At 32.9% G+C, this 24,959-nt stretch overlaps 2 protein-coding genes across 4 annotated transcripts in view; one reads left to right on the forward strand and one right to left on the reverse strand.

Moving 5' to 3' along the window:
- LOC135143725 (dmX-like protein 2) overlaps positions 1 to 14,018 on the reverse strand; it is a 58,053-nt gene extending 44,035 nt beyond the window's left edge. For all 3 annotated transcript variants that reach the window (XM_064075639.1, XM_064075638.1, XM_064075637.1), the window contains exons 1-10: positions 13,824 to 14,018; positions 13,578 to 13,775; positions 13,290 to 13,527; positions 6,756 to 6,902; positions 6,560 to 6,680; positions 6,322 to 6,504; positions 6,133 to 6,263; positions 5,735 to 6,080; positions 5,187 to 5,688; positions 4,120 to 5,136 (exon numbers count right to left, since the gene is read on the reverse strand). In XM_064075639.1, the coding sequence (XP_063931709.1) occupies positions 4,120 to 5,136; positions 5,187 to 5,688; positions 5,735 to 6,080; positions 6,133 to 6,263; positions 6,322 to 6,504; positions 6,560 to 6,680; positions 6,756 to 6,902; positions 13,290 to 13,527; positions 13,578 to 13,775; positions 13,824 to 13,910 (2,970 nt within the window). In that variant the 5' untranslated portion in view covers positions 13,911 to 14,018. The remainder of the gene's footprint in view (positions 1 to 4,119; positions 5,137 to 5,186; positions 5,689 to 5,734; positions 6,081 to 6,132; positions 6,264 to 6,321; positions 6,505 to 6,559; positions 6,681 to 6,755; positions 6,903 to 13,289; positions 13,528 to 13,577; positions 13,776 to 13,823) is intronic.
- Positions 14,019 to 19,785: 5,767 nt separating this feature from the next.
- LOC135143732 (sphingomyelin phosphodiesterase-like) lies at positions 19,786 to 21,994 on the forward strand. The gene is made up of 6 exons (XM_064075648.1): positions 19,786 to 19,968; positions 20,017 to 20,863; positions 20,914 to 21,276; positions 21,313 to 21,484; positions 21,528 to 21,721; positions 21,766 to 21,994. Exons 1-6 carry the CDS (start codon positions 19,896 to 19,898, stop codon positions 21,977 to 21,979), a joined length of 1,863 nt encoding a protein of 620 aa, XP_063931718.1. The 5' UTR covers positions 19,786 to 19,895; the 3' UTR covers positions 21,980 to 21,994.
- The last annotated feature ends 2,965 nt before the right edge of the window (positions 21,995 to 24,959 follow it).

Below are 24,959 nucleotides of genomic sequence, written 5' to 3' on the forward strand. Positions count from 1 at the left end.
CTTATCTTTGCAAGTACAAACAAAAAAATCAAAAATAGAAACATTGCAAATCGAAAAATTGCAAAATCTGAAAACTGAAACATCCAAAAATTGGAAAATCGAAAAAACGAAAAATTTTAAAATGAAAACTGGAATAGTCGCATATCTTGAAAATGAAAAAATAAACAAAAAATCGAAACACTGAAAAATCGAATAAGTGAAAAAATAACGAAACTAAAAACCGAAAAATTGCAAAATACAAAAATTGAAAAAATCGAAGTCAGTAAAATGGAGCCAAGTGGGCGGAGCTGAGTTTAGGTTTTTCTAAAGAGTTTTATAAGCAAATAGTAGCTCCGCCCACCGACCCCCTCTTCATTCCAGCGACTAATCTTAAAATTATTCAATCTTATCTCGCCAAGTACTAGCTGTGATTTGCCAAAATTAGTTTAACCTTAGCATGTACTAGGCCCGCCCACCCGCCCTCTATCTTCTTAGAAGGTATGTGATTTGCCAAAATCAGTCTTATCGTTGCAAGTACATACTAACAAAAAAATTAAAAATTGAAAAATCGAAAAAATGAAAAATTTTAAAATGAAAACTGAAAGAGTCGCATATCTTGAAAATGAAAAAACAAACAAAAAACGAAAAATCGAAAAATTGAACAAACGAAAAAGTGAAAAAATTAAAATTGAAAAAACAAAAAAATAAACACTGAAAAATCAAATAAGTGAAAAAATAACGAAACTAAAAAACCGAAAAATTGCAAAATATAAAAATTGAAAAAATGAAAGTCAGTGAAATGGAGACAAGTGGGCAGAGCTGAGTTTAGGTTTTTCTAGAGTTTTATAAGCAAATAGTAGCTCCGCCCACCGACCCCCTCTTCATTCCAGCGACTAATCTTAAAATGATTCAATCTTATCTCGGCAAGTACTAGCCCCGCCCACCCACCCTCTAGTTCCTTGGAGCATATGTGATTTGCCAAAATTAGTTTTACCTTGGCATGTACTAGGCCCGCCCACCCGCCCTCTATCTTCTTAGAAGGTATGTGATTTGCCAAAATCACTCTTATCTTTGCAAGTATATACAAACAAAAAAATTAAAAATTGAAAAATTGCAAATCGAAAAATTGCAAAATCTGAAAACTGAAACATCAAAAAATTGGAAAATCGAAAAAATGAAAAATTTTAAAATGAAAACCGGAAGAGTCGCATATCTTGAAAATATAAAAACAAACAAAAAACGAAAAATCGAAAAATTGAACAAACGGGAAACTGAGAAAAATAAAATTGAAAAAACAAAAAATAAAATCGAAACACTGAAAAATCGATTAAATGAAAAAATAACGAAGCTAAAAAACCGAAAAATTGCAAAATATAAAAATTGAAAAAATCAAAGTCAGTGAAATGGGGACAAGTGGGCGGGGCTGAGTTTAGGCTTTTCTAAAGAGTTTTATAAGCAAATAGTAGCTCCGCCCACCGACCGCCTCTTCATTCCAGTGACTAATCTTAAAATTATTCAATCTTATCTCGGTAAGTACTAGCCCCGCCCACCCACCCTCTATTTTCTTAGGAGGTATGTGACTTGCCCGAATTAGTTTTATCTTAGCATGTACTAGGCCCGCCCACCCACCCCATATCTTCTTAGAGGGTATGTGATTTGCTAAAATCAGTCTTATCTTAGCAAGTACTAACAAAATAATTAAAAATCGTGAAATTAAAGAAACGAAAAATTGAAAAATCCAAAAAATGAGAAATCAAAAATTGAAAACTCGAGAAAACAGAAAAATTGGAAAATCTGACACTGAAACATCCAAAAATTGGAAAATCGAAAAACTGAAAAATTCTTGAATGAAAACTCGAAGAGTCGCATATCTTAAAAATGAAAAACAAAACAAAATGAAAAATTGCAAATCGAAAAATTGAAGAAACGAGAAAGTGAAAAAATTAAAATTGAAAAAACAAAAAAATAAACACTGAAAAATCGAATAAGTGAAAAAATAACGAAGCTAAAAACCGAAAAATTGCAAAATATAAAAATTGAAAAAATCAAAGTCAGTGAAATGGGGACAAGTGGGCGGGGCTGAGTTTAGGTTTTTCTAAAGAGTTTTATAAGCAAATAGTAGCTCCGCCCACCGAGCCCCTCTTCATTCCAGCGACTAATGTTAAAATTATTCAATCTTATCTCGGCAAGTACTAGCCCCGCCCACCCACCCTCTATTTTCTTACAGGATATGTGATTTGCCAAAATCAGTCTTATCTTTGCAAGTACATACTAACAAAAAATTAAAAATTGAAAAATTGCAAATCGAAAAATTGCAAAATCTGAAAACTGAAACATCCAAAAATTGAAAAATCGAAAAAATAAAAAATTTTAAAATGAAAACTGGAAGAGTCGCATATCTTGAAAATGAAAAAACAAACAAAAATCGAAAAATCGAAAAACTGAACAAACGGGAAACTGAAAAAATTAAAATTGAAAAAACAAAAAATAAAATCGAAACACTGAAAAATCGAATAAGTGAAAAAATAACGAAGCTAAAAAATAGAAAAATTGCAAAATATAAAAATTGAAAAAATCAAAGTCAGTGAAATGGGGACAAGTGGGCGGGGCTGAGTTTAGGTTTTTCTAAAGAGTTTTATAAGCAAATAGTAGCTCCGCCCACCGACCCCCTCTTCATTCCAGTGATTAATCTTAAAATTATTCAATCTCATCTCGTTAAATACTAGCCCCGCCCACCCACCCTCTATTTTCTTAGGAGGTATGTGATTTGCCCGAATTAGTTTTATCTTAGCATGTACTATCTTCTTAGAGGGTATGTGATTTGCTAAAATCAGTCTTATCTTAGCAAGTACTACCAAAAAAATTTAAAATCGTGAAATTAAAGAAACGAAAAATTGAAAAATCTAAAAATGAGAAATCAAAAATTGAAAACTCGAGAAAACAGAAAAATTGCAAATCTGAAACTGAAACATCCAAAAATTGAAAAATCGAAAAACTGAAAAATTCTTAAATGAAAACTCGAAGAGTCGCATATCTTAAAAATGAAAAACAAAACAAAATGAAAAATTGCAAATCGAAAAATTGAAGAAACGAGAAAGCGAAAAAATTAAAATTGAAAAAACCAAAAAATAAACACTGAAAAATCGAAAAAGTGAAAAAATAACGAAAATAAAAAATCGAAAAATTGCAAAACATAAAAATTTAAAAAATCAAAGTCAGTAAAATGGAAACAAGAAGTTAATATTCAATTTTATCTTGGTAAGTACTAGCCCCGCCCACCCACCCTCTATTTTCTTAGAGGGTATGTGATTTGGCCAAAATTAGTTTTATCTTGTGTTGTTTATTTATGATGTATTTTGTTTAGGATAAGCTGAGGACAGTCCACGATATAAACTCTCAAAGCTAATGGTTTTAAGTACCCAGTCACTTGGATCAAGGCATCATTTAACATAATGTAAACCCGTTTGAATCGTTGATAAAGTGTGGTATAATTGAACGTAACGTAAACTCGTTGTTTGAATCGTTGATAAAGTGTGGCATAATTTAACATAATGTAAATTTTTGTTTGAATCGTTGATAAAAGTGATAAATGCCACAGGATTGATCGCGTTTCTGGGAAACATATTTTTGACGCATTTTTTTGAACGATGCATTCGTCCGACGTCATTTTGAACCTCCAGATTGCCTGCTATGTTTTATAAAATATTGATCTCATGGAATTTTGCTTGCAATTTTTCTTTATCTCACAATTTTAACTTCAGTAATTTTCTTGTTGTTTTTATAAACTTTTGCTAGTTTGTTGTTTCATGTAGATATTTTGTTGATTAATGTTTCCGTCAAAAAAATTATAAGATTTATTTGTTGTGAAAAAATTTCACGAGAGTGTATGGCGAATTTAAATGTTGTTTATTGCTCTTTTTGAAACTTTGACACTTGTTCGGTTGTAGTTTAATATCAGGGTCATAGAAATTGAACCTTTAAATGGAATTGAGGATAAATAACACCGAAACACGTGACAGAAGCGGAGGGCGCGGTTCCTAGTCGAGCGGGAGAACAGCCACAACCAGGGACCCCAAACTCCGCTCGTGCCACAACGCCCCCTATGGGCATGTTGGTGTGGAAAGTTTGCTCTGTACTCACCTTCCCCGTGTTGACCACCTCGCCGTCCTCCTCCAAAAGGTACTCCCTCATGCTTTTCACCTGGCTAGCGTTCATAGTGACCGTCCAAAACCTGATCACCCCGTCGCTGCAAGCCGTGGCGAAGCAATACGGCGCCAAGCACGCCGGATAAATGGACGCTGAGCTCAAATGCCCGGCGGCGGGAGCCGCATGCACGATTTCCACCCCATCCGGCACGGGTAGCACCTGCTTGACTTCCCTCGTCACGGTTATATTAATATGGGGACTAACTTTAGTTTGTTTGATATGCAGCGACTCCATGCTGTTTTTGCGAGAAATGTCGTTCTCGTCTTGGACTAAGTTACAATCCGGGACGTACATTTGGCTCCCGGTGAGCGAAAAGTCGGCTTCGTTGGAGGCTATGGTGAGTTTCCACATGTGGATTATGGTGTTTTGGTCAGTGCAATCTAACAGGACGATGTAGAAGGGTTCTTCAAAGACTGCGTTTTGCTGGAGGTCGACCATTGCGTCATGCTCGGAGAGATTGACCGGGGAGCTGCGCTGACCCGTGATTAGTTGCTCCTGGTAGACGTGGAGGAACGTGGTGTTTTGCCATTGGATGGCCTGGGAGATCGTCTCGAGTTGGATTATGCAGCCAGGTCGGGCCGTGCTCTGTTGAGACACGATGTTAATATTCTCCAGGAGACTCTCCTGGTTGTAGGAGGATAAGTCTGAAATACTGTCGTTTTCGTCGACTTCTCGGCGCTCTTTGAACGACAAGTCGGCTAGAAGAGTTCGTGCGTCTATGACTGCTTGGTAGACTCTTAGACACTCCCCGTCTGAGGCTACGAAGCACGCACTAGGTGAATTGGAGAAGTTCCCCAAGGTGCTCGACGGGAGAAGCGTCGGAATCCACGCCACGTTACTAAACGCTGACGGCTCAGGTGAACTAATCCGTGCCAGTTCACATATACCCCCAGACTTAGATAAGGGACCAACAGCATCTACCTTCCATAAAATCAGTTCGCTGCAGAAACCCTGCACAAATAAAATTAACCCTTGTTACAAAACCACACCCCCGAACTAACCCTGCTTTGGTTCTTGTTTTGTTCGATAATATTGTGATGACTGGTGGTTAGTAGGAGCGGCAAAACCGGATGGCACGTTATATCGTTGACCCGGAATCGGTGCCCGGACGCCCTACTCCTGTGTCCTATACTTAAAACCTGACTAAACTTGCTTTGGTCCGCGAACGTCAGCTCCCACAAGTTGAGCGTTCCGTTGTCGTGCTTAGTGACTAGAGAAACCACCACGGACTCCTCGTTTTGTTCGTCTTGTGGTTGTTGAACTTCAGCGTTGGGGTTACTCTCATCTTCTTCTTTAACACTGGCCAGACTAACCCCTGGTCCGTCCCGGTGGGCGGCGTCTTTAACTAGGTGTTTGATGATGGGGGCGGCACTGTAGAGACTGACCGTGGTGGACATGCTCATGGAATCGCCCAAGGGGAACGCAGACGGGATGCGGGTGGAGAAAGAGACCTGGGCTTGGCGGAACGACCCCGGGTGGTACTCGTCGAGCCACTCCACAACCCTGTGAGACTGCTATCACTGGACTTTAGTCACCAGATTTTACTCACCAGATGAGAAAGCTGCCATCTACTGGGTGTATACTGAAGAGTAAATCAGGGCTGTGGTGCCAGTCCCTCAAGAGTGTTTCGATTCGCGCGTCCAAACTATCAGGGCCGCCGGTCTCCATCAGAGGTTCCTCGCTGGGTTCTATACCTTCCGGGTGTTCGACGACCCTCCTCGTCAGTTCTTCGAGAAGCGACTCGGCTTGCATGCTGAAGTGCATTTCTTTGTTGTCCAGCCAGTGTAAAACGAAAGCCGGGCGAGGGTTGCAGAAGCTAATACTGGGTACGAGAGGAATATCGGTTTCGGCGTTGACAGAGGCCGCGAGGTGGAAATGGAGGCCTGGGGTGACACCTACCCAACAATTATTACTGAAAAAAAAAAATAAAAACAAAAGTTTCCTAACCTGTGCCGTGGTAACCGTAGGAATGGAAGTCGTGCACGCTGTATGTAGACGGTAAGGTGGGTATAGGGGGCGAAGGACCCCCCACTCCTTGGGCTTGTCGCTTAGCGTGGCGCCGAATATGGAAACATGTTCTAGAAGTAAAAGTAACTCAATCAGATTTAACTCCCGTACTGAGTAACTAATTTTTACTTCATGTGTTTCAGTCTTTGCATGAATCTATGCTTGTGGCGGTGCGTCCGGAACTTGGGGTGGTGAGCTTGTGGGTCCAGTTGCGACAAATTAACTAACCCGTCTTCTGGTAACACCGTTTCGACCCACAGGCGGCAGATGTTGTCCTTGCAGGATGTGACGAGCATGTTTGAGACTGAGCCTCTGGAATATTTTTGCTTTACAAATGGAAACCTTATTGAGTTACGGAAAGAGTTACTTTGGCATGTATTTGCTGGTTGTTCGCCAGGATAAATGGGTGACAGCGCGCGGATGCGCGATGTAGACGAAACCATAGTCGAGTTCGCTGGGGCCGTCGGTACTTTTGGACGTAAATAGAACTGAAATAACAATGACGACTTTGAGTTTCATATTTTTGCAGCGGGGCTTGAAAAAAAGGGTTAAATTGTACTTACAGTGTTTGTTTTCGTACCAAATTTTGACTAGTCTGTCGTTCTCGCCACATGTTGCAAATAAGGTTCCATCGGGACTGAAAGCCAAGTGTTGGACTGGGATAGCGGTGCTTGCTTTCCAGACGCATTGCCAACAAGTTTGTTCTTGTTCTGGAACAAAGACAACACTAAAGAATTAAGAATTTTTAGAGAAAAATTTTGTAATTTTCGAACTACGTCAAACATTTCTTTCTCCACATTCAAATAAAATGACAATATTTTTTGTTGAAAATTTTGTTGTACAACCTTATTATGGAGATTATATGAATGACTTCTGAATTTTCTCTCGGGAAGATTGGAATTATTTTAAAAAATTACCACTATTTGGGATCGAGAACTCTATTATTCAGTTACGGGAGTCATGAAGAAACGTATACACTTAAAAAAATACAAAAAACCCTTCGAAAATTCAAAAAAATTGAGAAAATTAAAAAAATTAATACATAGAATAGGAATAACCAAAATAATAATAAAAAAAAAAATGAAAAAAAAATGTTTTCCTTCTTTTTGGGTAATTTCGATTTTTCGATTTTTTAAATTTTGTCGATTTTGTATATTTTTTGGAATTTTTCGTTTTCGATTTTTGGATATTGTGGATTTCTAGGAATTTTTGTATTTTTTAGATTTTTTTTACAATTTTTTTTAAGTACTGGACTTTTTTGGATTTTCAGAATATTGGATTTCTTCATTTTTTGATTTGGATTTTCTGCATTTTTTTCGTTTTTTTTGCATTTCTCGTACCCAGTATTAGCGCGTTTTGGATTTTTGGAATTATTTTCAATTTTTTGGGTTTTTCCGAATTTTTGGATTTTTCGGATTTTTTCAATTTTTCGGATTTTTTCCTCTTGAATTTTTTGGATTTTTGGAATTGTGTATTGGATTTTTTTTGAATTGTCGACTTGTTGAATTTTTTGAATTTTTTTCAATTTGGATTATTGATATAGCATTTTTTTCCTTTTTTTTCGACTTTTTTGGAATTGCATATTGGATTTCTTGGATTCTGTCCTCATGGAGTGTTTAGATTTTGGAATTGTTGAATTTTTGGAATTATTGGGCTCTTTGGAATTTTTCGACATTTTGAATTAATTTAATTCTTCAGCTTTTTTTACATTTTTTTTTTGGATTTTGTCGCCTTTGGATATTTAGAATTTATTGGATCTTGTGGATTTTGAATTTTTTGGATATTCTCGTTTTGGAGTTTTTGGATTTATGGGATTTTTGGAATCATTGCATTTTTTCATTTTTATAATCGATTTTTTTTTGGCTTTTTTCTGATTTTTGGAGTTACGTATTTGGATTTTTGAATTTATTTGATTTTTTGAATTTTTCGTAGTTTCGATTTCTTTGAATTTTTTTGATTTTTTGGAATTCTTCGATTTTTTGATTTTCTCGTTTTGGATTTTTGGAATTATTGGATTTATCGGATTTTTTTTCTCTTGGATTTTTTGGAATTGTGTATTGATTTTTTGGAATTTTGAATTATTGGATTTCGTGGATTTTGATTTTTTTGCATATTTACGTTTTGGAGTTTTTGGATTTTTGCGATTTTTTGGAATTTAATCGATTTTTCAGATTTTTTTCCGCTTGGATTTTTTGGATTTTACGGATTATGAACTACATTTTGAATTGTTAGATTTCTTGCATTTTTTCGATTTGGATCATTTTTTTTAATCGATTTTTTTGGGCTTTTTTGGATTTTTGGAATTACGTATTGGATTTTTTAATTTTGTCCTTACGAATTTTTTAGTATTTTGGAATTGTTCAATTTTTTTGTTTAGGATTTTTGGATTATTGTTTTTTTTTTGGAATTTTTCGAATTCTATAAATTTTTAATTTTTTATTATTTTGTTTAATATTGTCGCTTTTGATTTTTAGAATTATTGGATGTCGTGGATTTTGGATTTTTTGGATATTTTCGTTTTGGGTTTTTGGGTTTATTTGATTGTTTCAATTTTTCGGATTTTTGAAATTATTGGAATTCTGAAGACTTGTCGTTTTGGATTTTTTGAGTTCTTTTCGTTTTTTTGGATTTTTTTGATTTTTCCGTTTTCGATTTTGAAATCATGCTTTCTTGGATTTTTTGCATTGTTGGAATTATTTAGATTTTTTTTGTTTTTTTTTTTTTATTTTTGAATTATTGAATTTCGTGGATTTTGAATTTTTTGGTTTGGAGTTTTTGGATTTTTGTGGAATTTCAATGATTTTTCAGATTTTTCCTCTTGAATTTTTTGGATTTTTGGAATTATTAATTGAATTTTTTTTGGATTTGTTCCATTTGGATTCTTGGAATTATTGGATTTCTTGGCTTTTTTTCTCTTGGATTTTTTTAATTATGCACTGATTTTTTTTGGATTTGCGAATTATTGGATTTCCTGGATTTTGATTTTTTGCATACATATTTTCGTTTCGGAGTTTTTGGATTTCTGGGATTTTTTGAAATTTCATCGATTTTTCAGATTTTTTCCTCTTGGATTTTTTAGATTTTTGGAATTATGAATTGGATTTTTTTTAATTTGTTCCTATTGGATTTTTTGGATTTTTGAATTACTAGATTTTTTTGATTTGGATTTTTGAAATTATTGGAATTCTGAAGATTTGTCGTTTTGGATTTTTTGAGTTCTTTTCGTTTTTTTGGATTTTTTTTATTTTTCCGTTTTCGATTTTGGACTCATGCTTTCTTGGATTTTTCGCATTCTTGGAATTATTTAGATTTTTTTTGTTTTTTTTTTGGATTTGTGAATTATTGAATTTCGTGGATTTTGAATTTTTTGGTTTGGAGTTTCTGGATTTTTGTGGAATTTCAATGATTTTTCAGATTTTTCCTCTTGAATTTTTTGGATTTTTGGAATTATTAATTGAATTTTTTTGGATTTGTTCCATTTGGATTCTTGGAATTATTGGATTTCTTGGCTTTTTTTCTCTTGGATTTTTTAATTATGCATTGATTTTTTTGGATTTGTGAATTATTGGATTTCGTGGATTTTGATTTTTTGCATAGATATTTTCGTTTCGGAGTTTTTGGATTTCTGGGATTTTTTGAAATTTCATCGATTTTTCAGATTTTTTCCTCTTGGGTTTTTTAGATTTTTGGAATTATGGATTGGATTTTTTTCGATTTGGATTTTTGAAATTATTACATTTTTTCATTTTTTGTATCGATTTTTTGGGCTTTTTTGAATTTTTTGAATTACGTATTGGACTTTTGGATTCTGTCCATACGGATTTTTTAGTATTTTGGAATTGATGGATTTTTTTATTTTGTCGCTTTTGGATTTTTAGAATTATTGGATTTCGTGGATTTTGAATTTTTTGGATATTTTCGTTTTGGAGTTTTTGGATTTTTGTGATTTTTGGAATTATTGCATTTTTACATTTTTCTAATCGATTTTTTTGGCTTTTTTCGGATTTTTGGAGTTACGTATTTGGATTTTTGAATTTATTTGGATTTTTGAATTTACTTGGATTCTTAAATTTATTTGACTTTTTGGATTTTTGAGATTTTTTTAGAATTTAATCGATTTTTCAGATTTTTTTCCGCTTGGATTTTTTGGATTTTACGAATTATGAACTACATTTTGAATTATTAGATTTCTTGCGTTTTTTCGATTTGGATTATTAGATTTTTTCATTTTATTTAATCGATTTTTTGGGCTTTTTTTGATTTTTGGAATTACGTATTGGATTTTTTAATTTTGTCCTTACGAATTTTTTAGTATTTTGGAATTGCTCAATTTTTTTGTTTAGGATTTTTGGATTATTGTTTTTTTTTTGGAATTTTTCGAATTCTATAAATTTTTTATTTTTTTATTATTTTTTTTTTTGCTTTTTAGAATTATTGGATGTCGTGGATTTTGGATTTTTTTGGATATTTTCGTTTTGGGTTTTTGGGTTTATTTGATTTTTTCAATTTTTCGGATTTTTGAATTTTTTTTTTTTCGATTTCTTTGGATTTTTTCGATTTTTTCGTTTTGGATTTTGGAATCATGTACTGGCTTTCTTGGATTTTTTGCATTTATTGAATTTCGTAGATTTTGAATTTTTTGGATATTTTCGTTAGGAGTTTTTGGGTTTTTGTGAATTTTTTTTGGAATTTCAACGATTTTTCAGATTTTTCCTCTTAAATTTTTGGATTTTTGGAATTATTGGATTTCTTGGATTTTGTGGATTTTGTCCTTACGAATTTTTTAGTATTTTGGAATTGTTGGATTTTTTTTTTAATTTTTCGATATTTTGAATTCTATCAATGTTTTAGGTTTTTTTTGCATTTTTTTTTATATTGTCGCTTTCGGATTTTGGATTTTTTGGATATTTTCGTCTTGAATTTTTGAGTTTATTTGATTTTTTAGATTTTTGGACTTTTGAAATTATTGGATTTCTTGAGTTTTGTCGCATTTTTTGCATTTTTTTTCGATTTCTTTGGATTTTTTCAATTTTTTGGAATTCTTCGATTTTTTGATTTTTTCCTTTTGAATTTTTGGAATTATGTATTGGTTTTCTTGAATTTTTTGCATTTTTGGAATTATTTATAGATTTTTTTGGATTATCCGGATTTTTGAATTACTGAATTTCCTGAATTTTGAATTTTTTGGATATTTTCGTTTGGAGTTTTTTGAGTTTTGTGTTTTTTTGGAATTTCATCGATTTTTCAGATTTTTTCCTCTTGAATTTTTGGAATTACGATTGGGATTTTTTGAATTAGTTTCTTTTGCATTTTTGAAATTATTGGATTTGTTGATTTTTTTTATAGCATTTTTTTGGCTTTTGTCCTTACGGATTTTTTCGTATTTTGGAATTATTGGATTTTTTTGTTTTGGATTTTTGGAATTTTTCGATATTTTAAATTTTATCAATTTTTTTAATTGTTTTTTTTTTATTTTTTTAATATTGTCGCTTTTGGATTTTTAGAATTATTGGATTTCCTGGATTTTGTTTTTTTTCGTTTTCGTTTTGGAATTTTGGGTTTATTTGATTTTTTCGATTTTTTGGATTTTTGGAATTGTGTACATAATGATTTTTTTGGAATTTTGAATTATTGGATTTCGTGGATTGAATTTTTTGGATGTTTTCGTGTTGGAGTTTTTGTATTATGAATTGGATTTTTTTGGATTTGCTCCTTTAGGATTTTTTAATTTTTGGATTTCTTGGATTTTTGAAATTATTGCATTTTTTCATTTTTTATCGATTTTTATCATATTTTCGTTTTAGATTTTTGGATTCATTTGATTTTTTCGATTTTTAGAATTATTGGATGTCTTGAATTTTGTCGTTTTGGATTTTTTTTTAACTTTTTTTCGTTTTTTTTTCGATTTCTTTGGATTTTTAATTTTTTTTTTTTGACTTTTCCTTTTTCCGATTTCCTTGGATTTTTTTGATATTTTCGTTTTGAGTATTTCGATTTTTAGGATTTTCTGCAATTTTTTAGATTTTTCGGATTTTTTCGTCTTGGATTTTTTTTTATTTTTGAAATATTGGATTTCTTGGGTTTTTTCGATTTGGATTTTTGGTATTATGGCATTTTTTCGTTTTTTTTTCGATTTTTTTTTCATATGGATTTTTTTGATTATCGGAATTGCTGAATTTTTCATTTAGGATTTTCTGAATTATTGAGTGTTTTGAAATTTTTCGATATTTTGAACTTTTTCTATTATTTAGTTTTTTCCATTTTTTTCGATTTTGTCGCTTTGGATTTTTAGAATTCTTGGATTTCGAAAATTTTGGATTTTTTGGATAGGTAATTTTGGATTTTTCGTTTTCAAGTTTTGCAATTACAATTGGATATTTTAAAATTTTGTACAAAAATCGGGGTAATTATAATTTCCAAAAATATTGTTCTTGTGGTTTTTGAACCCCACTCTTTGCTCATCATTCTATATTAATAATATGTATTGGAATACGGCGTTCATCATTACTCGCTTATTGTTTCACACGATACGGGAAATTTAATCATTTATCTTTTATTGTTACCATAACTAAGGATTATCATAATATTTATTATATTATTTATCATATAACCAAAGCAAATTAATAACCGATATTTAATACCTTCCAAAATTACAATCGATTCGTGACAGCTAAGCCAGTTATTTTATCTTTTTTTTAAGAAAAAAATAATTTACTAAAATCTCTATCTTAATCATACAGTGTTTTAGTAATAATTAAAAACCCACCAAACAATAGAATTCGAAACGATAAAATGTGCTTGGACGTCATCACATAAACATAATCAATAACGTCTACAACCACGGAATTAATTACCAGCATTTATCTGGGACAACTTCACCAATTAGAACCATTAAATTAAGTCACAAGTGTTAATTTGAACATCATTTTCAGTAATTTCACAAATACGTAAAAAACATACCCAATGTTTGCTCTGTTATTTTTAGATTATTTATTTACAGACGTATATTATTAAAGTTGAAGTGCAGCAAACACTCTATTTTTCCACAAACTTTAATCAAGAATAAATAAATGAATGAAATAAAAAATGTAGAATACCTTGTGGCTTATCCGGCTCCTCCAAATAATCCATCGAATCCGACCCATCCGCATTCTCGCCCCCGCCCAACGTGAAAGTGACATTCGGGGTCTCCTCCACCGGCTGCGAATTCAGGTGCCACAGCTGCACGTGCGCCCCCGCAGTCAACAACCGCGTGCCTTCCAAATTCCAGCTCAGCGCCTTGATGGACGAATCCGTCTTCAAAGTGCCCGTCTGGACCCACCTGTAGTCCAAGCCCTACACAAACCCAATCAATACCCTCCCAGCAACCACCTCCAACAACTCACATGCCGCGAAGTGTTATGTATGAGAGGAGTCGGCTCGTAGATGCACACCGTGTTGTCATAAGCGGCTGCGATTTTACCCGTGTCGCTCGAACAGTCAATCGAGCTGATCCGGATGTAGTCATGCACAGCGCCTGGAATGATCTGGACCCGCTCGAACGTGGAGGCGAGGATCACGATGTTGCACCCGGCGGCGTAGGCCTGGAATTGGGGGCGGTGGAGACGGAGGGGCGTCTGGGGGGTACTTACCGTGAAGGGAACTCCCTCGACGCTGCCTACTGCGAAGCATTTGTCGCCGGCGTTGCAAGCGCCGCTCACGATTTGGTGGAGATTCATTTTGGTGGCGGTTTGGGGTGGTTTAGAGCGACGGAGTCGTTTCAAGGGGGGACCACATCTTGAGGGCAAATCAATTTGTTTTCTGCAACTTTGACAGGACCGACATACTTTTGACGTTTGATCAGCTGATTGTGTCATGTGCCGTACGTCAAACTTAAAAAATGGCGCCATTGTCGTTATTTGATTTTATATTTTTTATTTTCAGGTGAATTGGAACTAGAAACGCCTTCTAAACGTCGGTTTTGGATCAGTGTTGTGAAAAAGAGGTAAATTTTATCAATATACATTATACATATCTTGATTACTAATAATAATTATCATTGATCGTTGGCTAAGTTAGGCAACACAATATACACCGCTCACGATAGGAAATTCAAAAAAAGCCGGCATTGTTTTGTTAAATACGTTTTTTTTCTTTTTTTTACTAAAAAGAAAAAACACAACTAAACTAGAAGTCTCAGCTATTCTCCTTCACTCATTTTTAATTTTAATATAAATTGTTTCCCAGTTTCAGTCTTTTAAGACGACGTCACCAACAAGTTGGTGCTATTATTGATTTCGTGGCTCCGGAAACGCCGCCACCGGAGCGTCACGACGCCGGGTAAAAGTTTTATTAGGATAACAGAAGAAGCGAGAAATTTGTGCGTCGCTTACAAATCGATATTTCTTTATCTACCCCTTCGTAACATTTACCATCTGTCGTATAAATAGGACTGCAGCAGTGGGAGTGTTGTGTTAGATCGACGCCCATATTGTTGCACATGGGGATGTGATGACGTCACGTCAGAATTTATGTAGTAAATGGGTTTGAAATTTTAGAAAATGGCATACGTCTACACGGGTGGTTTATGAATCTGTGCTGAGTTTTTAGCCGAGACATTCGTAGCATCCTGCAAAACCGGATGCTCTGAAATCTTGCAAACGAATAAATTGTATACAAAATATGATGAGATGAGTTCATACTTGTGAATTGTCCTTGCATTCATATTTTTGAAAATTGGCAGATTTTCCAATTTGTCGATGTTTCAATTTTTCATTTTTCGTTTTTTTTTTGGTGGGGATTTTTGTTTTTTTTTATATATTTTTTATTTTATAGATTTTTTACGATTTTTTTTAGTATTGGACTTTTTTGGATTTTCGGAATTATTGGATTTCTTGAATTTTTCGATTTGAATTATTGAAATTATTTCCAATTTTTTTTAGGTTTTTCCGATTTTTGGATTTTCTCTTTTTTCGATTTCATTGGATTTTTTTAGATATTTTCGTTTTGGATTTTCGAATTTTTGGGTTTCTTGAATTTTTTTGATTTTTTGGAATTTCATCGATTTTTCAAATTTTTTCCTCTTGGAATTTTTGGATTTTTGGAATTATGAATAGGATTTTTTTGAATTTGTTCCTATTGGATTTTTTGGATTTTTGAATTATTGGCTTTCTTGCGTTTTTTCGATTTGGATTTTTGAAATAATTACATTTTTTTAATTTTTTTTATACGATTTTTTTGTTTTTTTTTGGACTTTTGGAATTACGTATTGGATTTTTGGATTCTGTCCTTAGGGATTTTTTAGTATTTTGGAATTGTTGGATTTTTTCGTTTAGAATTTTTGGAATTTTTCGATATTTTGAATTCTATCAATTTTTTAGTTTTTTTTTTTCTTTTTTTTTAATTTTGTAGCTTTTGAAATTTTAGAACTATTGGATTTCGTGGGGTTTGGATTTTTTGGATATTTTCGTTTTGGATTTATTTGATTTTTTCGATTTTTTGGATTTTTAAAATTATTGGATTTCTTGAGTTTTATCGTTTTGGATTTTATTAGTTTTTTTTCTTCGGATTTTTTCAATTTTTTGGAATTTATAGATTTTTTGATTTTTTCGTTTTGATTTTTGGAATTATGTAGTGGCTCCCTTGGATTTTTACATTTTTTAAATGATTTATAGATTTTTTTGTTTTTTTTTTTTGATTTTTGAATTATTGAATTTCGTGGATTTTGAATTTTTTGGATATTTTCGTTTGGAGTTTTTGGATTTTTGAATTTATTTGATTTTTTCGATTTTTTGAATTTTTAGAGTTATTGGATGTCTTGAATTTTGTCGTTTTAGATTTTTTGAACTTTTTTGTTTGGATTTTTTGTTTTTTTTTTTCGATTTTTATATATTTATTTTATTTTTTACATTTGTTACGATTTTTTTTAAGTGATGGACTTTTTTGGATTTTCGGAATTATTGGATTTCTTGGATTTTTCGATTTGAATTTTCTAGATTTATTTCGTTTTTTTTTCGACTTCTTTGGATCTTTGAAATTATTTCAAATTTTTTTAGGTTTCCCGACTTTTTGGATTTTTTCTTTTTTCGATTTCCTTGGATTTTTTTTATATTTTCGTTTTGGATATTTTGGATTTTCGAATTTTTGGATTTCTTGGATTTTTTCGATTTGGAGTTTTTGTATTTTTGGAATTATGTATTGATTTTTTGGATTTTTGGGATTTTTTTGGAATTTTATCGATTTTTCAGATTTTTTCCTCTTGGATTTTTTAGATTTTTGAAATTATGATTTGGATTTTTTTGAATCTGTCCCTATTGGATTTTTTGGTTTCTTGAATTATTGGATTTCTTGCGTTTTTTCGATTTGGATTTTTGAAATTATTAAATTTTTTCATTTTTTTATCGATTTTTTTTGGGCTTTTTTGGATTTTTGGAATTACGTATTGGAATTTTGGATTCTGTCCTTACGGATTTTTTAGCATTATAATTGTTGGAATTTTTCGATATTTTGAATTCTATCAGTTTTTTAGTTTTTTTTTTTCATTTTTTTTTTAATTTTGTCGCTTTTGGATTTTTTCAATTTTTTGGAAATCTTCGATTTTTTGATTTTTTCGTTTTGAATTTTTGAAATTATGTATGTATTGGCTTTCTTGGATTTTTTGCATTTTTGGAATTATTTATAGATTTTTTTGTTTTTTTTATTTTTGAATTATTGAATTTCGTGGATTTTGAATTTTTTTGATGTTTTCGTTTGAAGTTTTTAAATTTTTAGAATTATTGGATGTCTTGAATTTTGTCGTTTTGGATTTTTTGAACTTTTTTCGTTTTTTTTTTGTTGGTATTTTTTTGTTTTTTTTTTCGGTTTTTTTAAGTAATGGACTTTTTTGAACTTCTTGGATTTTTGGATTTGAATTTTCTGAATTTTTTTCATATTTTTCGATTTCTTTGGATATTTGGAATTATTTCCGATTTTTTGGATTCCCTGTTTTTTTGATACCTATCCTTGGATTTTTTGGATATTTTCATTTTGGATTTTCAAATTTCTGGATTTCCTGGATTTTTTTCGATTTGGATTTTTATTATTGTATTTTTTCGGTAGGGGAATCAAACATGAAGAAACGTATCCACCTAAAATCAAAAACCTCAAAAATTTAGAAAATTCAAAAAATGAATAAAATAGAAAAAACTAAAATAATCAAATGGGTTTTTTTATTTTGGTCGAGTTTTTCGAATTGATTGAGTAGTTTGGATTTAGCGATTTTTTTTTTATTTTTTTGAAATACTCGATTTCTTAGGATTTTTTGATTTTTTCGATTTTCGGGATTATTGGATTTCTTGATTTTTTTATTTGGGTCTTCGTTTTTTTCGATTTCTTTGGATTTTTTCGATTTTTTGGAATTCTTCGGTTTTTTCGATTTATTTGGATTTTTTCATGTCAAATTTTTGGAATTATTTGATTTTTTTTTATTATTTCAATTTCTTAGTGAATCAGATTGTCCAATTTCCCGATTTTTCAATTTTTCATTCTTCAATTGTTTGATTTTTGAATTTTAGAATTTTTTCGGTTTCAATTTTTTTAATTTTTCGATTTTACCACTATCGATTTTTTGATTTTTCAGTTTTACTGTTTATTAATTTTTTGATTTTCAATTATGTATTAAATTTTTCAGTTTTGTAATTTGACAAATTTTTTTCGAATTTTATTTGTTCAAAATTTAGATTTTAATTCTCCAAGTTTTTTATCTTTCTGTTTAATTATTTTTACACTTTTTCGTTTTTCGTAAACGTATCGGATACTTCAATTTTTTATTTTTAAAGTATCCAAATTTCATTGTTTCCATTTTCTAATTCAATTTTTGATTTTTCAATTATCCGAATTTCATTGTTTCGATTTTCTAATTTTTTTATTTATAATATTTCAAAATTTCGATTTCCAATTTTCCAAGTTTTCAATTTTTCGATTTCACAATTCCGCAATTTTTTTATTTTTCAATTCCTTGTTCTTACAATTTTTTGATTTTTCAATTTTTCGGTTTTCGAATTCTTCGATTTTTGATTTTCAATTTTTCGATTCTTCAGTTTTATAATTTTGTAGTCTTTCATTTTTACAGTTTAATACATTTTTGAGTTTACAATTATCCAGTTTGTCAATTTTACAACTTTTTGTATTTATTTTTCGAAAACTGCTACCAATTTTTTAGGAATTTTTCAAAAATTTGATTGTTAAAACAAATTTTTAGAAAATCTTGCTGCCGAACCATAAACACGCTATATTTTTGGAATCAGCACGTCGAAATCTACACCCTAGGATTTTAGCCCATTTTTGGACAACTTTTTCTACGGCAAAAAGTTTCAAAATCCGTCCACTATGAAGCTTTTGATTTTTTTTTTTCGAACTTAATAATTGAAAATTGAGAAATTCTTAATTAATTAAAAACCAAATAACTTTAATTTTTTTTAAACCTAGATAAGACCACTTGACAAAATAAAATTCACTCCTCTTTTCAAAGTAAATAAAATAAGCCAATGAAATTCTAAAACGAAAGTGGGTGGGGTCAACTTTACATTTTTGCCTAGATTCCACTGTTTATCAACATAAAATCCACTTTTCGTCCAGTAAAATGAAGGACCAATCGAGAATTTTTTGCGAACATACAATACGATTTTCATCTGAGAGTAAATAAAATAAGCCAATGAAATGCAGACGCGGAGGTGGGTGGGGTTAACTTCACCTTTCGTCTATTTTCCTTTTGTTTGTCATTACAAAATCACAACCAATAAAACGAGTGACCAATTTCATTGGCTCTTAATTAAAGAGGAACCTCATCTCGGCGAATATCAATTCAGGTGACAGTGAAATTATTCTATCTGATTGGTGCATTTTATCGAATGTATTTACAGAGAATTTTTATATTTTATGAATTGTTCCAAAGTTTCACTTGTTTAATTTAAATAAGTGACATTAAGGATTTTGGAGTGTCGGCACAATAAGATAAAATTCCAAAATTTTGTTATCAGATCAGTTTTGGTAAAAAATAACAACCAAATAAAATAGGGAAAATCTTAAAATTATTTATTTTGATACATATTTTTCAAACTTTTTATATCTCATTTGCCAAAATCACTCTTATCTTATAAAATATTAAGCCCCGCCCACCCACCCTCTCTTTTCTTGGAAGGTATGTGATTTGCCAAAATCGATCTTACATATTTTAGCAGGTACTAACTTTACCTTTATTGCAACTCCCGAAACATCCGTACATAACGTACTGAGAACTTAATCCGCCATTTTCCAAACACCCGGTATATTTTTACATATTTTGATTGTCTTAAGCTATACAACCACATTTTATTTTTTAAATTACGATGCGACGTAACCCCATGGAGGAAAGAATACCTATATTATTTCCCCCACCAAACTTTGATGACGTCACTTCCAATTTTGCCAAGCAAATCTCGCTTGGAAATTGTGGATTTTGGCAAAAATGCGACATTTCTGTAAACTGGTGAAAAAGAATGGAAGTGATGACGACAAAAATATCTATTTGTTGACCAAGAAAACAAAGGTTTTAAGTGATTAATTTTCATCCTTTAAACACTCGTTCGGCAAACAAAGACACTCGATTCCGCTTAACTGCAAGATAATTTCGAACGTGGATTTAATACGTAACTTGAACAAAATTATTTGCAAAACCATTTTCACTGTCATTGTGTATCCAGACAACGATGTCCTTACTCAAATTTTCCTTTTTCGTGTTGGTACTTCTCCATCGCTTTACTTCAACAAACAGCAACCCTGGTAAGTCAACAAAATTTGTAAATACGTCACACCTGTGGTTCCCAACAGACAACTTCGACCTCCTCAAGGAAGAACTGGTTGAACTTTTCACCAATGGTACCATCCGCTCCACTTTACCCCAACATTTGGCCCCATATCAAGTACCCCAACTCTTTGACGGAACCAAGCAATTCCCACGAAATCCCCTAACTTGTTCTCTGTGTAAATTCGTCTTCAAACAAGCCATCACTCTTAGAAAAAACGGAGCCACCAGAGAGACCATTTTGAGCACGATGAAGTTTCTTTGCGTCACTATGAGTTTCGCAAGTGATAGGGTTTGTACCGGACTGATCGACATCAACGCCGAAGTTCTCTTCTACCTAGTCGATAGTGGTACCAAAGTCCTGGAAAAACGAATCTGTGAGTCCCTTTTTCAAGGTTGGGGGTGTTCGCGTGGTCGTTACCGGTGGTCCATCCAGCTACCAAGTCAAGATTTTTCGTTGAACACCACCACAAGTACCACCACCCTTGGGGAAAGTTTCCAAATTTTACAATTATCGGACATACACTATGATCCTGATTACCAACCTTACGGAAACGCGTACTGCCATGAACCCCTCTGTTGTCAGAAGGATCAAGGTCCTGCGTTATCTTCCAGCAGTGAGTGTGGTTATTGGACGGATTACAATGCCGCAGATTCACCTTGGCACCTAATCGAAGAAACCATCAGACAAGCGAAGACCCAAAACTTCAAGTATGTGTACTTCACAGGCGATATTATTAGTCACAAGGTTTGGGACACCAGTGTATCGAAAAATCGGGATTCCATTCTTTCGTTGTATAGTTTCTTTAAGGAAAAGTTTGACGTTCCTGTGTTCCCCATCTTCGGCAACCACGAACCCCACCCTGTAAACCTGTAGGAACTAACCCTTATTGTTAATTTGACACCTAATGACACAATTTTAGTTGGGCACCAAGAAAGGTCACCGGGTCTTTATCCACCCAGTGGCTGTTTGACCTAGCGGCTAAGTCTTGGTCGGACTTGATTGGCCACAATGTAACCCAAACGGTACTCAAAGGTGGCTACTATAGTGTTTCTCCGGAACCCGGGTTTAGGGTTATAGCGATAAATAGCAACCCTTGTTACACTTTCAACTTTTGGTTGATTTACGACGACACTGAACTCAAAGAGCAACTACAATGGTTAGCTGATACTTTAAAAGACGCTGAAGACAATGATGAGCGTGTCCACATTCTGTCCCATATTCCCGCAGGAACATCCGAGTGTCTTGTAGCTTGGGACGTGCAGTACTCCCGAATCGTCCAACGGTACGACAATACATAGACGTGTTCTAACGAAAGTAGATTTTCGGATATAATTACAGGACAGTTTAATGGACACAGCCACTGGGACGAGTTTCGGGTTTTCTACAGAGGTACTAAACCCACAGGAGTGGCTTTCAATGGAGCCTCTGTCACTCCCTACAGCTGGTCTAACCCCAGCTATAAAATCTACGACGTCGATTCAACCATTTTCGTAAGTACCTACCGATTTTGGAAAATTTTGTCACGTCTTGTAGACCCTTCAAGATTACTCTGAGTGGACGTTTGACCTAAACCAAGCCAACTCTCAACCAGCTAATCAATCTATTGATTGGTACAAACTGTACAGTTTTGTGGAGGCGTACGACGTCGATAGTTTAGAGCCGGATCAAGTGGATTTCCTTTTGTACAAGATGGTTAAGAATCGGTCGCTGGTCCAGGATTACTATAGGTGGGTTTTGATGGGTTTGGCAGTTGGTTGTGACGTGTTTCCAGGTTTAAGTACCGGGATGGTGATTTTCCGATGAAGGAGGGTTGCAATGAGGAATGCGAGGATGATAATTTGTGCCAGATTACGACCACTGTGTTTGGGGACACGGCGCAGTGTAGTCGATTTTTGAATATGGGTAGACGAAGTGCTGGTTCTGGGTTTCATCCAGGTTATTTGATAGTGATGTCTGTTGTCTTCAGTTTTCGTGTTTTTCTTTAACACAGTTTGTCTATTATTTTATTGTCAATAAAAATCAACAATGATATTACGTTTAAGGTTTGTTTTATTTAATAAAATGTTTTTTGCAGTTGTTTTCTTTGTCAACAAGAAAAAGGAAATCTTAGGTCTGGGTAATAAAAACTGATTTTTGGTGTAAGTGACTCCAGTTTTGGACACACTATATAATTTTGTAATTCTGACAAGTTTTTTTAAGTGTTCTTTTTATGAAGTGTCAAATTGTTTCCTGGCTCATTTAGTGAGTGAAAAGAAGTGTTTATTTGGTTGCCTACAACACTCAATGAATGTTATTGAAGGTATTTTAATGTGGTCTCGATTTGCTCATTCCAAAAATATAGAATGTTTAGGGTCACGAAGCAAAATTTTCGCTAGAATCGGTAAGAAATGCGAATTTTTGAAGATTTCTAAAAATTTCGATATTTCAACGGGCGATTCCGGAAAAACGGTTGCAGTTATCAAAGAAACGAAGCCGGAAATGAGTTCTAGAGCTCGAAATCTACAAGAAAATGTATTTAGTTGAGTCTCAAAAATGTCAAAATTTGGCCGAAATTTGAAGAAGGGGGGACCATTGGAAAAATTTCACTTTAAAAAAAGTCGCCCAAAAATTCTGAAAAAATTCAGGGATGTAGATCTCGACTTGCTGATTCCAAAAATATAGAATGTTTAGGGTCACGGAGCAAAATTTTCGCTAGAATCGGTAAGAAATACGAATTTTTGAAGATTTCTAAAAATTTCGATATTTCAAAGGGCGATTCCGGAAAAACGGTTGCAGTTATCAAAGAAACGAAGCCGGAAATGAATTCTCGAGCTCGAAATCTACAAGAAAACGTATTTAGTTGCGTTTCGAAAATGTCCAAATTTTACCGAAATTTGAAGAAGGGGGGACCATTGAAAAATTTTCACTTAAAAAAAAGTCGTCTAAAAATTCTGAAAAAATTCAGGGATGTAGATCTCGACTTGCTGATTCCAAAAATATAGATTGTTTAGGGTCACGGAGCAACATATTCGCCAGAATCTATAAGAAATGCGAATTTTTGAAGATTTCTAAAAATTTCGATATTTCAACGGGCGATTCCGGAAAAACGGTTGCAGTTATCAAAGAAACGAAGCCGGAAATGAATTCTAGAGCTCGAAATCTCCAAGAAAATGTATTTAGTTGAGTTTCGAAAATGTCAAAATTTTACCGAAATTTGAAGAAGGGGGGACCATTGGAAAATTTTCACTTAAAAAAAATCGTCTAAAAATTCTGAAAAAATTCAAGGATGTAGATCTCGACTTGCTGATTCCAAAAATATAGATTGTTTAGGGTCACGGAGCAAAATCTTGGCTAGAATCGGTAAGAAATGCGAATTTTTGAAGATTTCTAAAAATTTCGATATTTCAACGGGTGATTCCGGAAAAACGGTTGCAGTTATCAAAGAAACAAAGCCGGAAATGAATTCTAGATCTCAAAATCTACAAGAAAATGTATTTAGTTGAGTTTCGAAAATGTAAAAATTTGACCGAAATTTGAAGAAGGGGGGACCATTGGAAAATTTTCACTTAAAAAAAAGTCGTCTAAAAATTCTGAAAAAATTCAGGGATGTAGATCTCGACTTGCTGATTCCAAAAGTATAGAATGTTTAAGGTCACGGAGCAAAATTTTCGCTAGAATTGGTAAGAAATGCGAATTTTTGAAGATTTCTAAAAATTTCGACATTTCAAAGGGCGATTCCGGAAAAAGGGTTGCAGTTATCAAAGAAACGAAGCCGGAAATGAATTCTAGAGCTCGAAATCTACAAGAAAATGTATTTGGTTGAGTTTCGAAAATGTCAAAATTTCACCGAAATTTGAAGAAGAAAATGTTCACTTAAAAAAAAGTCGTCTAAAAATTCTGAAAAAATTCAGGGATGTAGATCTCGACTTGCTGATTCCAAAAATATAGAATGTTTAGGAACACGGAGCAAAATTTTCCCTAGAATCGGTAAGAAATGCGAATTTTTGAAGATTTCTAAAAATTTCGATATTTCAACGGGCGATTCCGGAAAAACGGTTGCATTTATCTAAGAAACAAAGCCGGAAATGAATTTTGGAGCTCGAAATCTACAAGAAAATGTATTTAGTTGAGTTTCGAAAATGAAAAAATTTGACCGAAATTTGAAGAAGGGGGACCATTGGAAAATTTTCATTTAAAAAAAAGTCGTCTAAAAATTCTGAAAAAATTCAGGGATGAAGATCTCGACTTGCTGATTCCAAAAAGATAGAGTGTTTAGGGTCACGGAGCAAAATTTTCGCTAGATTCGGTAAGAAATGCGAATTTTTGAAGATTTCTAAAAATTTCGATATTTCAACGGGCGATTCCCGAAAAACGGTTGCAGTTATCAAAGAAACGAAGCCGGAAATGAATTCTAGAGCTCGAAATCTACAAGAAAATGCATTTAGTTGAGTTTCGAAAATGTCAAAATTTGGCCGAAATTTGAAGAAGGGGGGACCATTGGAAAATTTTCATTTAAAAAAAAGTCTTCTAAAAATTCTGAAAAATTTCAGGGATGAAGATCTCGACTTGCTGATTCCAAAAATATAGAATGTTTAGGGTCACGGAGCAAAATTTTCGCTAGAATCGGTAAGAAATGCGAATTTTTGAAGATTTCTAAAAATTTCGATATTTCAACGGGCGATTCCGGAAAAACGGTTGCATTTATCTAAGAAACAAAGCCGGAAATGAATTTTGGAGCTCGAAATCTACAAGAAAATGTATTTAGTTGAGTTTCGAAAATGTCAAAATTTGACCGAAATTTGAAGAAGGGGGGACCATTGGAAAATTTTCACTTAAAAAAAAGTCGTCTAAAAATTCTGAAAAAATTCACGGGCGTAGATCTCGACTTGCTGATTCCAAAAATATAGAATGTTTAGGGTCACGGAGCATAATTTTCGCTAGAATCGGTAAGGAATGCGAATTTTTGAAGATTTCTAAAAATTTCGA

This window comes from Zophobas morio, unplaced genomic scaffold, assembly GCF_036711695.1.
Source record: "Zophobas morio isolate AGI-343-1 ecotype UQ-CSIRO unplaced genomic scaffold, CSIRO_AGI_Zmor_V1 ptg000074l, whole genome shotgun sequence".
Classification (NCBI taxonomy): domain Eukaryota; kingdom Metazoa; phylum Arthropoda; class Insecta; order Coleoptera; family Tenebrionidae; genus Zophobas; species Zophobas morio.

Excerpts from the sequence above, each read along its gene's own strand:
- LOC135143732 (XM_064075648.1), top strand. The coding sequence starts at position 19,896 with ATGTCCTTACTCAAATTTTCCTTTTTCGTGTTGGTACTTCTCCATCGC. Across the intron at positions 21,485-21,527 it reads ACGTCGATTCAACCATTTTC|ACCCTTCAAGATTACTCTGA; the intron begins GTAAGTACCTAC and ends CACGTCTTGTAG. Across the intron at positions 21,722-21,765 it reads CTGGTCCAGGATTACTATAG|GTTTAAGTACCGGGATGGTG; the intron begins GTGGGTTTTGAT and ends ACGTGTTTCCAG.